This window comes from Amblyomma maculatum, chromosome 9 (genome assembly GCF_055883805.1).
Source record: "Amblyomma maculatum isolate TAMU_Amacu chromosome 9, ASM5588380v1, whole genome shotgun sequence".
Classification (NCBI taxonomy): domain Eukaryota; kingdom Metazoa; phylum Arthropoda; class Arachnida; order Ixodida; family Ixodidae; genus Amblyomma; species Amblyomma maculatum.
Genome location: NC_139352.1, coordinates 57459913 through 57473142, shown reverse-complemented (window position 1 = coordinate 57473142; position 13230 = coordinate 57459913). Strand labels below are relative to the sequence as shown.

General features: G+C 43.9%; 1 protein-coding gene across 1 annotated transcript in view; it reads right to left on the bottom strand.

Annotated features, from left to right (window-relative positions):
- The window catches only part of LOC146179120 (uncharacterized), a 248265-nt gene extending 239181 nt beyond the window's left edge, over window positions 1-9084 (bottom strand). Inside the window, exons 1-2 of the mRNA XM_084580115.1 lie at window positions 8663-9084; window positions 7739-7885 (exon numbers count right to left, since the gene is read on the bottom strand). Coding sequence (XP_084436241.1) covers window positions 7739-7885; window positions 8663-8774 — 259 coding nt within the window. The 5' untranslated portion in view covers window positions 8775-9084. The remainder of the gene's footprint in view (window positions 1-7738; window positions 7886-8662) is intronic.
- Between the last annotated feature and the right edge of the window lie 4146 nt (window positions 9085-13230).

The window sequence follows — 13230 nt, the reverse complement described above, 5'->3', positions numbered from 1 at the left end:
CTGCTGACACCTGTCCTTATCCACCCTCTTTTCCTACCAGCTCAGTCTCCTCTGCGGCAAAGGTATGGCTTGGTTCGATTTCATAACGTTGAACTTCCCAAACCGGCATTGCATATTTAAGGGCACTGCTGACAAGGTCTTGAACGGGGAGCAGGGAACAGGAGAGCTTTGATAATTGCGACTAAATGTGGTTTTTCACGTGCGCTAATACATTACAGAAGGAGGATGCCTTGCATTCCTCCAATATTGAAACGCAACCAGCGCGGCTGAAATCCAACGCGAGTTAGCGGGTTCAGCAGACGAATGCCCTGATCACTGAGCAAGAGCAGCAATGCCCAAGGTATCAATGAAACGTGTATTTATTGATAGCGCTTTGAAAATGACAACAAAAAACTCAGCATATGTCGAAAATACCAGTATTGTGTAAATGATATTATGTGAAAACAATGCAGTGTTTTATACTTAACTACTCCAAAGTTGTCTTGATGTACTGCCTGTATTTGCAGGAAACACTCAGAAAGAAATGTCCCTGTTTGCATGCTTTCACTAGATGAAGAAAAAAAAAAAGCACACTATTTTATGTATCCAACGACATCAATTCAGCCCTTTCGAGAAAGCTGCAGCAAGCTTTAGACTAACGAACTAATTGTACGTAAAATACAATATATTCACATCAACAAATAGGTTCCGCTTCGATAAGCAACGCTACAAAATAACTTATCTGCGCCTAATCTAAGGCTCATGTCAGCCTATCCTAGATTTTCAGAGCGAAACCCCCGAAAGGCGACCACCTGGTTACGTACATACCGTCTCCAACAAAAGTAGCAAGGCTGCATGGCTTGCTTCTCACTTGTATTATAAAATAAACAAGGATTTCAAGAATATCACAATGTCTTAAGAAATGGGAAAAGGGGCTCGCATCTACTGTGCAGAGATTTACAGCTTCAGAAGTGGTATAAATTCTCTAAATGATGACTCAGAAGCAGACCCTGCAGCCTGGTCAATTTGGGCAAAGACGGTACATTGTTTTCTACACATAACAAAGAAACAAATATTTGAGGTATCTGAACTCTGTTTTTCTTTTTTCTCTCATTTACAGAAAAGAAGCCATCTTTTTTATTTCCGAAGGAGGCATACAAGCGGAAGGCGAATGCACACCATGGAAACGGAAATAGCTCGTGCAAACCCCATTTTTATGCCAGAGCACGCCGCAAACAGTGCCGCGGAGACTATAAAGCCCGAAGCCGTGCAGTCGCCGTCGTTTTCGTCGTGGTTGTACAGCCTGCTCCTGCCATGCATAAGTCCACGTCGTTTTAGCCGCGAGGACATATTGCCTTGGATCGCTTCGTTGGGCGCCTTCCGCCTTCGAGTCAATTGCACGTGAGTCGTTGCGACACTCCTAGGAGACTCACTCTGGGCTCGTAACTCATTGCACAAAAGTTTTTTTTTTCTAGGAACAAACAGCCATTGCAAGATGGCAAGTGCTCTCATGGTCGTTGGTTATGGTGGCAGATACCCTCGCCTTCCCTGCATGCCCCGCTCCTCTTCTTTCCCAGTTTCTCCTCTGTCGCTTGGTCTTGTTACGAGGCGATGCACATTTAAACCCCCTGTTTCGAGATATATAAAAACGCGATTTTGCAGCGTGGTCATCCTTATCCCCATTCAGGCGTACAAGATTTTCAGACTTTTTTTTTTATATTACCCTACGAGAAGTAGCGCATTTTCTAGAAGACTGTGGCCATAATACGCAAGGGATTCGTAATACCGTCACCTTCAGTTTAGGAGAAAGAAATTTACTTCCGTCTCTGTACGTTGCTTTGAATATACTGAATAAAGGTTATTATTATTATTACCCACGTATAAACAATGGGAGGTTATATTCGGCATCGAGGCATACAAACACAAATACATATTGCTTCTCTCGTCGGTCCCTGCAAGAGCTATTTGGAACCGCTCTCTTCTAGTGCTTTATATTTTGTGCTTATAGAAGTCCGATGTGTTTACCTTTCTATTTCTATCTGCCTGAAACGCGTTGCTAACCTCTCTAGATGGTTAACGGACAGCTAAAGTGCACTTGAGAAGCGGAGCCTCCATCGAACGATCTCACGAACAGGTCTTCAGCTCTGCACACCTATTCGAGTTGAGCTCGCACTACCTGTGGCGCTGAGTAGAAATACACGTGGCGCTTGTCAAAGGAGTGAACAAAATCCGCAGCCCACGGTTTTGACAGAAAACAGAAGTAATTGCGCAAGCCACTCGTCAAGCGAACGGATTCTTCCCTGCCTACTTAAGAGCGTCGCTGGGGTCTCATCTGTCTCATTAAATTCCTGTCACTTTATTTCCTAGTCTGCCTCTCTCAACAACACCAAAGTAGGAGCCCAACAGTTTCGCCTGGTCTTGTAAACGTCGAATGTTGGCTTTCAAGTGTTGCATGCAGCCTTGGAAAGAAATTGAATAACTCAGACTACCTGGATTTTCTTCAAACGCATTGAAACATCAATACGCAAGAGACCTTACGTTTTTGTGCCCATTGTAATGCGATCGCGGCGGCAAGGTGCCGCATAATATAGAACGATCGTTAAGGACTTTTTTTTTTAAACATAAGCGACGCTACGGTGGAACAATTGCCGGCAGAACAAGCAAGGCTAATCCCACCTGTAGCATACAACTCAACTGAACTAACTCAACTAACTCAACTAAAGCTATTCACTATACCCCATGTATGGATGACCCAGGTGTTTGGTTTGCGAATAAAAACTAACAGCCGAAGCACGGCAGCTAGAGTTTTTGCAGGGGTTTCGTTCTGCTTTGAAACGACATGAGATGTCGTCCCGATTTGTAACAAAACCCACGTGGGCAGAACATCGCTCATGTTGCAAAACCCAGGTCAAACACCAGTCAAACTCAAAGCCCCCCCTTCCCGCGTTCAACTAGCTCATCGCCTGTGCTGCCAAATAAACACCAGAAGCAGTTTGTGCGATGAATTTACGATATTGCTTTCGAAACTAAACATCCCCGGACTGGCTCGCAAACTGCGGCTGCCCACCGGTGTCTAAGAAGCCTGAGAGGAAAAAATGCGTATCTGTTTACAGCCCGCAGTTCAAGTTGATAACCGCGTGAACTGCGCGCGCAGCGGAAGTTGGTTCGAGCCGCCGAGTCCAGATGGGGCTTGAAGAGCGGAATTACTCCGGCGCCGGTCTGGTTGTAAACACTTGGCTGCTTCTTAGCATAATTGTGTTCATGACGGCTGCTAGGTGCTATAGGTTAGGCTGCGGGGCTTTTCCTTCGTCTTTGAGTTTTGTTTTCTGCTTCTGGGTTAAGCTGACCGCAGGATATTACGTGCAACTGTACCATGCCCATATTCTTAAGTGGTCAGTGTGTACCATCTCCGCAACCTGTCGCCATATATATGACGCGTGGAGGCAAGAGCAGCAAAAAGTGACCGTACTTTAATAGAGGCTCGTTCATTGTGCTAGCACAGAATATGACCGTTACGACAGCGGCTGCGAAGGCAGCCTAATTTGTTTACCTGCAGGCAGAAACGACTGCTAACCTGTCGCTGCTTATTACTTTTGTTTTCTTTCAACTTTTTTTGCAGTAAAGTTTCTTGCTACTACTAGCGAAAAAACGTGGGGGAATGCTAGCACGTACAAAATTGTTAGAACTGCAACCAGAGAAATTGTTTTATTTAAGATTGAATTTTAAAGCGACAAGCAATTTGAGTGCATTGCCACCAAAATTCCCTTTGAGGACGTACCCATTCAGTCTAAGCCCTCACAGATAGGTTAAGGCACAACTGCTATAAATGCTGGCGACGACGCCACAATGAGATGTGTTGAGTTGTTGCAGTTACGTTTATCTTATAATATTCAGTACTTCCTTACTCTACTTTTGGAATACTGAAGCACGAGTAAGAATATGTCATCTGCCACTGCGTCCTTGACTGACAAGCATTCCTTATAATGCAGTAGGACGATAGAAGTAGTTTTTTTTTTCACATTTTTCGCGGCAATAAAGCTACCTATACGTGTAATGCCGACTAAAGCATTCTGTTTTCACAGCGACACGAAGTCAATGGATCAGGGCAATCGTTCTCTTCGGCATCCCAAGAATACATCAGCATTCTTCAGCATCGCTGTTATTGTCAGCATATCAAGAGACTTGCCAACAAAACGTCTCTTCGCAGGACTAATAGTTCCTAGCTTTACACCAGCAACGAGGAAATGTGACAAAATGTACTGTTCACTCGTCTCAGAAATTGCAGGTCCTGCTGTTTCGACATCTGCCTTGAAACGCCCTCTTTGTGTAAGCCTACACACTTGTAAGTTGTTCTGGGAACGGTGTAGAAATCAGCTCAAAAGCACTTGTTCGCAATTACGCTAGACATTTAGGGTGCTCTCCGCAAAATATAGACTAAGCCATCACCGCACTTCTTGATGTAATTTTGTAATAAACTCGATTGCTTTAGCCTACAGCGCCAAAGACGGTCCACGCGTTATCCTTCAGCATTTACTAATATGGTTCCACAGACGCGTCAAAAACGTTCCAATTATAAGTGGAACTTTCACTTTAATACATGCAAGTTACACTTATAATGTGAACTTTTTTGACATGTATGTGAAACCAGAACAATAGTGTTGCCGCGATAACCACTGGAAGATGAATAATATTAAAATCCAAAAACGTTCAGGAGAGTAAAAAAAAAAGACAGCAAATCTAAAAACGTGAATTCTGAATCACTATAAAGTGCGTTGTCTAAGAAAACCGAACAAGGGTTGAGGGGAAGCCGTTGTTTGGTTTCCTTTGACTGGGCAACCAAATCCTTCAACCCGCTCTGCCCTAGAAATTGAGCAGGGACAAGAAATAATACAGGTCGAGAACAACGTAAAACTATATCTTTTTGCTTTTCTATAACGGATAAATAAACAATGGCCACTTGACCATGAGTAACTCTCAATCATTGGTTATTGCAATTCAGAAATGATAAGAATTCGTAAGCGCCCGTTAATAAATCTTGTGCAGTTTTGTCACGAATGTTTTCATTTAAGAATAGAGGTTTTTCAAGTGCAGGTTTTGGAAAGTCATTCCTACGCATGTGTTTGGGTGAATAAATATTTGCTGCTGAAGTCTACTGAGTAGTTCTAGGGGTTATATTTACTAATGTCCATGTTCAAGTTCCCAGGTAGAGCGTAGGAACTTGTACTGTCATTATCGCGTCCAAGTCTTTTAAGGAGGTTAGATTTAATAACGCCCATGTTCAAGTACTCAGGTAGAGCGTAGGAACTTAAACTGTCATTATCGCGTGAGAGTAATTATAGGGGGTTAGGTTTAGTTAGACTTATTAATGCCCATGTTGAAGCACTCATGTAGAGCGTGGGAACTTGCACTGTCATTATCGCGTGCGAGTAATTATAGGGGGTTAGATTTAGTTAGACTTAATAACGCCCATGTTCAAGCACTCAGGTAGAGCGTGGGAACTTGCACTGTCATTATCGCGTGCGAGTAATTATAGGGGGTTAGATTTAGTTAGACTTAATAATGCCCATGTTCAAGCACTCAGGTAGAGCGTGGGAACTTGCACTGTCATTATCGCGTGCGAGTAATTATAGGGGGTTAGATTTAGTTAGACTTAATAATGCCCATGTTCAAACACTCAGGTAGAGCGTGGGAAATTGCACTGTCATTATCGCGTGCGAGTAATTATAGGGGGTTAGATTTAGTTAGACTTAATAAGGCCCATGTTCAAGCACTCAGGTAGAGCGTGGGAAATTGCACTGTCATTATCGCGTGCGAGTAATTATAGGGGGTTAGATTTAGTTAGACATAATAATGCCCCTGTTCAAGCACTCAGGTAGAGCGTGGGAACTTGCACTGTCATTATCGCGTGCGAGTAATTATAGGGGGTTAGATTTAGTTAGACTTAATAATGCCCATGTTCAAGCACTCAGGTAGAGCGTGGGAACTTGCACTGTCATTATCGCGTGCGAGTAATTATAGGGGGTTAGATTTAGTTAGACTTAATAATGCCCATGTTCAAGCACTCAGGTAGAGCGTGGGAACTTGCACTGTCATTATCGCGTGCGAGTAATTATAGGGGGTTAGATTTAGTTAGACTTAATAATGCCCATGTTCAAACACTCAGGTAGAGCGTGGGAAATTGCACTGTCATTATCGCGTGCGAGTAATTATAGGGGGTTAGATTTAGTTAGACTTAATAATGCCCATGTTCAAGCACTCAGGTAGAGCGTGGGAAATTGCACTGTCATTATCGCGTGCGAGTATTTATAGGGGGTTAGGTTTAGTTAGACTTAATAATGCCCATGTTCAAGCACTCAGGTAGAGCATGGGAAATTGCACTGTCATTATCGCGTGCGAGTAATTATAGGGGGTTAGATTTAGTTAGACTTAATAATGCCCATGTTCAAGCACTCAGGTAGAGCGTGGGAACTTGCACTGTCATTATCGCGTGCGAGTAATTATAGGGGGTTAGATTTAGTTAGACTTAATAATGCCCATGTTCAAGCACTCAGGTAGAGCGTGGGAACTTGCACTGTCATTATCGCGCGCGAGTAATTGTAGGGGGTTAGATTTAGTTAGACTTAATAATGCCCATGTTCAAGCACTCAGGTAGAGCGTGGGAACTTGCACTGTCATTATCGCGTGCGAGTAATTATAGGGGGTTAGATTTAGTTAGACTTAATAATGCCCATGTTCAAGCCCTCAGGTAGATCGTGGGAACTTGCACTGTCATTATCGCGTGCGAGTAATTATAGGGGGTTAGATTTAGTTAGACTTAATAATGCCCATGTTCAAGCACTCAGGTAGAGCGTGGGAAATTGCACTGTCATTATCGCGTGCGAGTAATTATAGGGGGTTAGATTTAGTTAGATTTAATAATGCCCATGTTCAAGCACTCAGGTAGAGCGTGGGAACTTGCACTGTCATTATCGCGTGCGAGTAATTATAGGGGGTTAGATTTAGTAATGTCCACGTCCAACGTCTCAGGTAGAGCGTCGGAACTTGCACTGTCATTATCGCGTGCGAGTAGATTTAGTAATTTCTACGTTCACGTTATCCGGTAGGGCGTGGGAACTTGCACTCTCATTATCGCGTCACAGAGATTACTGAGCAAATGAACGAATTTGGAATACGTAAAAGATGTCGCATTGTTCCCGTAAGAAAAGACCAGTACATGCCTGTCGATTGAACTTTTCTTAAAGTAAATGCCTTCAAGCTTAACAAAATTAAACAGAAACACGACAAAAACCATATCGATAAACCAGCTAGATAGGCAGCCTCGGTCTATCATACGATATCGCGTACGCTATTGCATTTCCGTCAGAATATGTCGGTAGATGAGCGCTCTAGTCGAAACTTTTGGTGATTTTCCATTGTTTATGTCCGCATGTACGTGCAATTGTGTGCTATTTTATGCTACATTATCGTTTACCTTAATACTATTCAAACATCCATTTATTATACTGTGCACGTCCTTGACAACTGTAGACAGCCGAGGTCCAGTCAGGTTACATCGGCGGTCAAAAATTGCCTCCGCGTACTTCGAACAAAGAAACTAAACTCATTCAGGTGCACGGGTCGTATTCCTAGATAGGCAGTCATCCGTGCAAGAGTAACACATACCGATGACAAATTCAGAAATGTAAGCAGCGAAGTAGTAATGAAGAAAGCGAAAAACAAATATAAAATAAAAAGTGCTTCCTAGGTGCAGTGTTCTCACCGGGCCTGCCATGACGCATCATCCTTATGATGTCTCGCCGCGAAGGAATCGAAAAAGGCGGTGGTTGAACTGGACTGGCCAGGTCTCTCACAGACCTTCTGTGGTGCTGGTGGTCGACAAAATGACGGTGTGGCGGTAGTTGTAGCCCTAAGGAAGTAATAGTGGAAACGAACCCAAAGTATTGCGACCCTCGTAACTATCAGTGAAATGTTAGAAGCTCAAAACTAAGGCATTCAGTGTATTTATTTTATAAAATATCATAAAATATGGCTCCTTCTTTTTGTTCTGTAGATAATGCAATTATTTTTTTTTTATTCACGCCCACAGCAACTCCCTTCTCGACCACTCACAGACGCATGTAGACTGAGTCGTACTCTAAGTACATTTGATGCCGCAGTTAATATTCATTTAAGTCTAAATGGCGCATTAGAATTTCTCTGAAGAATATTGGGTAGCTGATTATCAGTACGGTTAATCAGTCAGTTATGCCGCGTCATATACTTTGCCCGCGAGATATTATCTGGGAGTGCCAAACCAAAGTTCAAGAAGGAATTTCCCTTCGTAACTCAGCCCGCCAACTACGATATACAACAACAGAAAAAGCGTTTACGTAAGAAAACAGATAATCTAGTGTGTTATGACATCTCCAAGATAAGTGTCTCTTCACAGGCGTGCTTTTAACAGCTGCTCATTATTTAACAGAATCTTTACAAACAGATCAGGCATGATAAAAAATGTGAATATGTGAATAGAGAGGAAAGGACATGTTCCGAGAGCTGGAAAATCGTCTCGCATATTCTGATGACTATGACAGAATTTTGAAGAGTGTAAGCTAAGGCAGAGCAGCAATTCTCGTGCTTATACAAGCATTCAATATTATAAGCCCATCTCTCGACGACATCGTTTGTAAGTATTACCACTCACCTCTTCTCGATAGGGCATTTCTGCACAGCAACAGCAGCACGACGATCCGAAGCGTAGTCGTAAATCCAAATGGCAGCCACTTCACGCACGAAGACTGCGTCGTTGCGTTCATTGGAAGATGGGATGGCAGACAGCTCGCAGTTTTTGTAGGATCAGAAGTCAAAGAAACTAGTACTCCACTAGCAAGAGATCTTGCAGAAAACAGCCCGGCAAAGTTCACAGACAGGGGGACACAGCTCCGAGTGATTCACATTATCAGCAATTGCAACAGCGTCGCGAAATAAAGCTTCTCTAAATCATCGCTGGTGAAACATGTTCGACTATTCACCTAGTATAACTCACAGAGGAAAAAAGTATGCTTGAGGCAAGCACTCTTGGAGGGAAGAAACGAATGAGGCCAGTCGTCACCAAGCTGACGACAGCTGAACACGGCGGCGACAGCAATACAATCGACAAAAAAAAAGCTTCACAAGACGTCCGCTTTGTCCTCCTGCGATGCCGTTGCCAAGCTGCAATCCAGGAACAAAAATAAAAAGAACAAGGGATAGTGACGAGAGAAAAAAAAAAAAACGACCTGTAGCCAATCCAGTTAACGACGCTTCTCCTTCTAACCGGAGTAATTATTTGCAGCGCTTGTTTGCTTTCTTTTGTCGCCAGGAACACACACACACCGTGTCTTTTTACGACCACGAGTAGTTGTGGCAATGCCGGTGCAAAGGCGGCGCAGACACAAACACGAGCAGGAGTGAGAGACAAGGAGCGCGAGAGCGCCGCCGCACGGTTGGGACGCGGTCGCAACGAGGAGCAACACGACTGCGCCAGACGAGAACGGAGCGCGCTCTCCGATTGCGCTGGGCGAGCTTGTCGAGTTTGATGGCGGTGAGCGTGTGGGCGGGGATATTGAACGAAGGGCGAGAGAAAGGGAGAGAGAAGGCGCGAAAGCTCCGCTGTTGGAGCATGCGCACATCGATCCCTGCTGCGAGCGCTGGACGGATAAGTGAAGTAGCAGGGTAGAGAGTCTGGACAAGCACGTGAATTCGGCGTGGAGATGCCCGTTCGGTCGGTGTGGCTCAGCAGTAATGGGAATAAAGAAGAAATAAAAGACTGCTATAATTTGAGCTCGCAGAAAAAATGGCGTCCACATGCTCCAATTAGTGATGGCGCAGTCATTGAATGGATATTAAGGTCAACGCGAAGCAGCCGAAGTAAATAAAACGAACGGGTGAAATGCGAAAGGAGAATAGTGATAGCTATGAACAAAATTGAGGGTGTAAATGTAGAATCAAAAATGGAATCGAAGGATTAGAGGAATAGAAGCGATAGCGGAATCTAAACGGCCATCCTTATGAGGCTTCGAATCCCGGTTTCAGGGGAATAACAGTAATCGGTCGATGAGTAAAGTACAACCGAGCACAAGTTGGCGCTGCTTAAAGAAAATGAATGGTGCGCCTGATTTCTGAAACGTCTTTTTGCTTTTTCCTGCTTTCCATATCGTTCTCTCATTCACTCTTTTTGTAAGACTTTCGCGTTTTCTGTGCCTTTCATTCAACCACCTCAGCGGCTGCGGCTGCTCCAACCGTAGCAGCCTTTCATGTCGCTTTTTATCCTCTAACGTACTAGTTGCATTACGAAATAACGTTGCCTCTTCAGCTGGCTGTAGGAAAAATGTAAAATGGTTGGAATGAGAGGGCTGGAGAGAAGGGTATGCTGCATAGTCTTTTGTTTATATCAGGTAAAGAGCTATATCGCCCTACCGCTTTGATGTAAACTGCGCTGCCTGCCACGTTAGAGATTTAAAGGAGACGAATGCGGCCTTTACTTTTGGGCTTTTGCCAATACACTTTCACGCATGAGGACTTCGCTACGAACGGGCAGATGTCGTATGTCTTCGGCTTGGCGCTTATTTCGATCATCAAAATTTTAAAGCTCCATACTTACAAGCACCACTGATATAAAGGCCGGTAAGCGGCGTCCCACTTTCACGGTACCGTAGGCAGCTGCACGAACAGAGTGGGTGCATATGGAAAGAGAAGGATGGGGGCTATCGTGGAGGACTAGTTACCACAATGGGGCCCTTCGAAGCAAGCGTACGAAGGCAGTAGTGGCGAAAGTGGGAGGACTTAATCCGGCGCTCGCTGCTAGGATACTCTCTATGTCTGTGATTGTGCGTTCCTCAGCACATTCACACTGACGTGTGAATTCGCGGATGTGGATGGTCCGCATGGAGAGCGGACCATCCACATCGGCTTGATGTGCAAGCAGGCATCTTTTCCACGTTCTCTGCAGGCTGTGACACTTCTGCGGCGTCCGCTACAGCCGCAACGTTGGAATGGCATGTGTGTTGGTTTCAAGAAAGAAACATGTGCGTTCTTAGAGTGAGTCTCGTTTCCGTTGGCAAAACGACAGCAACCGCTGAAGTCAGGTTCGCGGTATCTTTGAATAAGTAACCCCAGCGTCAGGCGCTGACGAAAGAGCTTTGCGTGTGAATTCGAGCCTGTGAGTACAGTCATGAGACCAGGTGTGGCAGCAGTGCCGGTGCTGTGCAGTACAATGTGAAGACGCTCCTGTGGTCTTTTCGGTCATGTTCATGTTTCGCATTATTTCATGTAAGCATGTATCTACGAAATTTTGGTTTCACTCCGCAAACTATGATGCACTCAGCGCACTGCTTGAGGGAAGCGCTAGTATTCAAACTAAGGAGACAGGCAAAGATTAGAGGGTAGCGGGTTCACTTTGTAGGAATCGCTGGCGTAATTGTCATTCGTTTTATGACGTTATGTGCGCGTTCTTGATCGCCGTAACCGTTAAATTAAAACGTTGTAGTCAGACGTAACGAATAAAGTTCCTCGATACTTGACTTCCATTGCATCGGTAGGCACTGTGTTATGCAAAAACCAGCGCCATAAACAAATACAGTGGGCAGGTGATACGCGTCTAAAGACCTGGCAGTTCAATGAGTAGAGCAACAATGACGATGAAAAAAAAAATGTTTTTTTTTTCTTTTTGCATTAGTGAAGTATGATATAGTTTTTCTTTACATATATATGTAACATAGTCGCGGTCAGCCCTCTCGCCGTCGCATGGATTAACTTTTTTCTTACTACCTGGCGGACTCCACAAGCTGATATGCACTAAACAGAAATACAATGAGAAATAAACACGCCGGCAAGAAAATACTAGAATGCGAATCGTGGTAAGAAGTCACGAGTAGGAATATAGGACACTCGCTACGATATGGGCACAGGATTTCTCACGAGGACTCTCACTTATAAAACAAGCACTAGCTTTCCTTTGTTTCAAGAAATATTAGGGACGGATAGGTTAATATCTAATGTGTACTTTGATTAGGGAGTAAGTGTAGGTTTTTCGATATCAGCGAACCAATTTACCTATTTTTTTATTAGACAACAGACGCCAGCCTTAAAAAATCCTACACAAGTCAACAGGAGGTAGAGCTCAGGGATCATACTATGCGGAAGAAATACAATATAAGAGGTTTTTGAGGGAAACCCCGAGAATTTCAAGGTAACGGCAGCGTAAACGGATAGTTAAGAAAGTCGGAAAGAGGGGAAGGGGTTGCTATATAAAGGTCGCAGTTTAAGAAGACAGTGGCTTGCCAAAAACAGAACTAACGCAATATCATTTAGCTGTGGCATTAGTGGTGCAGTGTAAATACTGTGCTTGATGGCGATAATAATGGTTTTGACCGTCATACAATTTTGCATGCCTTTCTAAATCACTTCTTCGTGGTGACCAACTAAGAGATTTTTTTAGCCGTAATGAAATAATAAACGATACAACAAACGAGGCCTAGGTCCTTAAACTGCTGCAAAATGAAGTTTCCATACAGTTTCATGGTGTACTTGGTGCTTTCAGTTTCTATCCAGTCCCACATCGCCCCATAAGCGCAGCGTTCAAACTCATGTACTTTTTCGAGTTATTTTGGGGCGTTGAAGAGCCATTTCATCTTTCAGACTCACGAGAAAGCGTTGCAAAATAAAACTTAAAAAAAAAAAGCTTAGAATAGAAAGCTTATATGCTCTCTCCACTAGAGCTTCATTGAAAGAAATTGAGTATTTCTCAGGCAAATACTCCTAAGCTTGGAGTTCGCAAATGACCCATTCCCTAAATTATTTCCCTCTCAATGGTTCAATAGCCACAAACACACTGGTACTGACCTCTCTCTAGCACTTGCGAAAGATCACATGTCACACAGAAAGAGAAAAAGTTTCCCAACTAGTTCCCTTCTCTCCCCCCCCCCCTCCTCTCTCTTCGCGATAAGTGCATTTGCCTTGTTCACATGGTTATCAATGACACATATTAGGCGAACATGAGGATTTCTGGAGGTGACATCCACTGACCTTAAAATAACAGCGTTGCTGTGCGGATCTTGTTTTGCACTTTAAGTAAGGTAGTGTGTTGGCCGAGTTCGGCCATTTGGAGTAATTGCGTGCCATTTTCCCTTCAAAATAAGTTTGTCCATTATATCCTTGCGCAAGAGCTCTTAGGTCCGTTTTCACTTGAACCTCATACCGCCGTTAAGTTGAAACATCTTTCCAGATATCAAG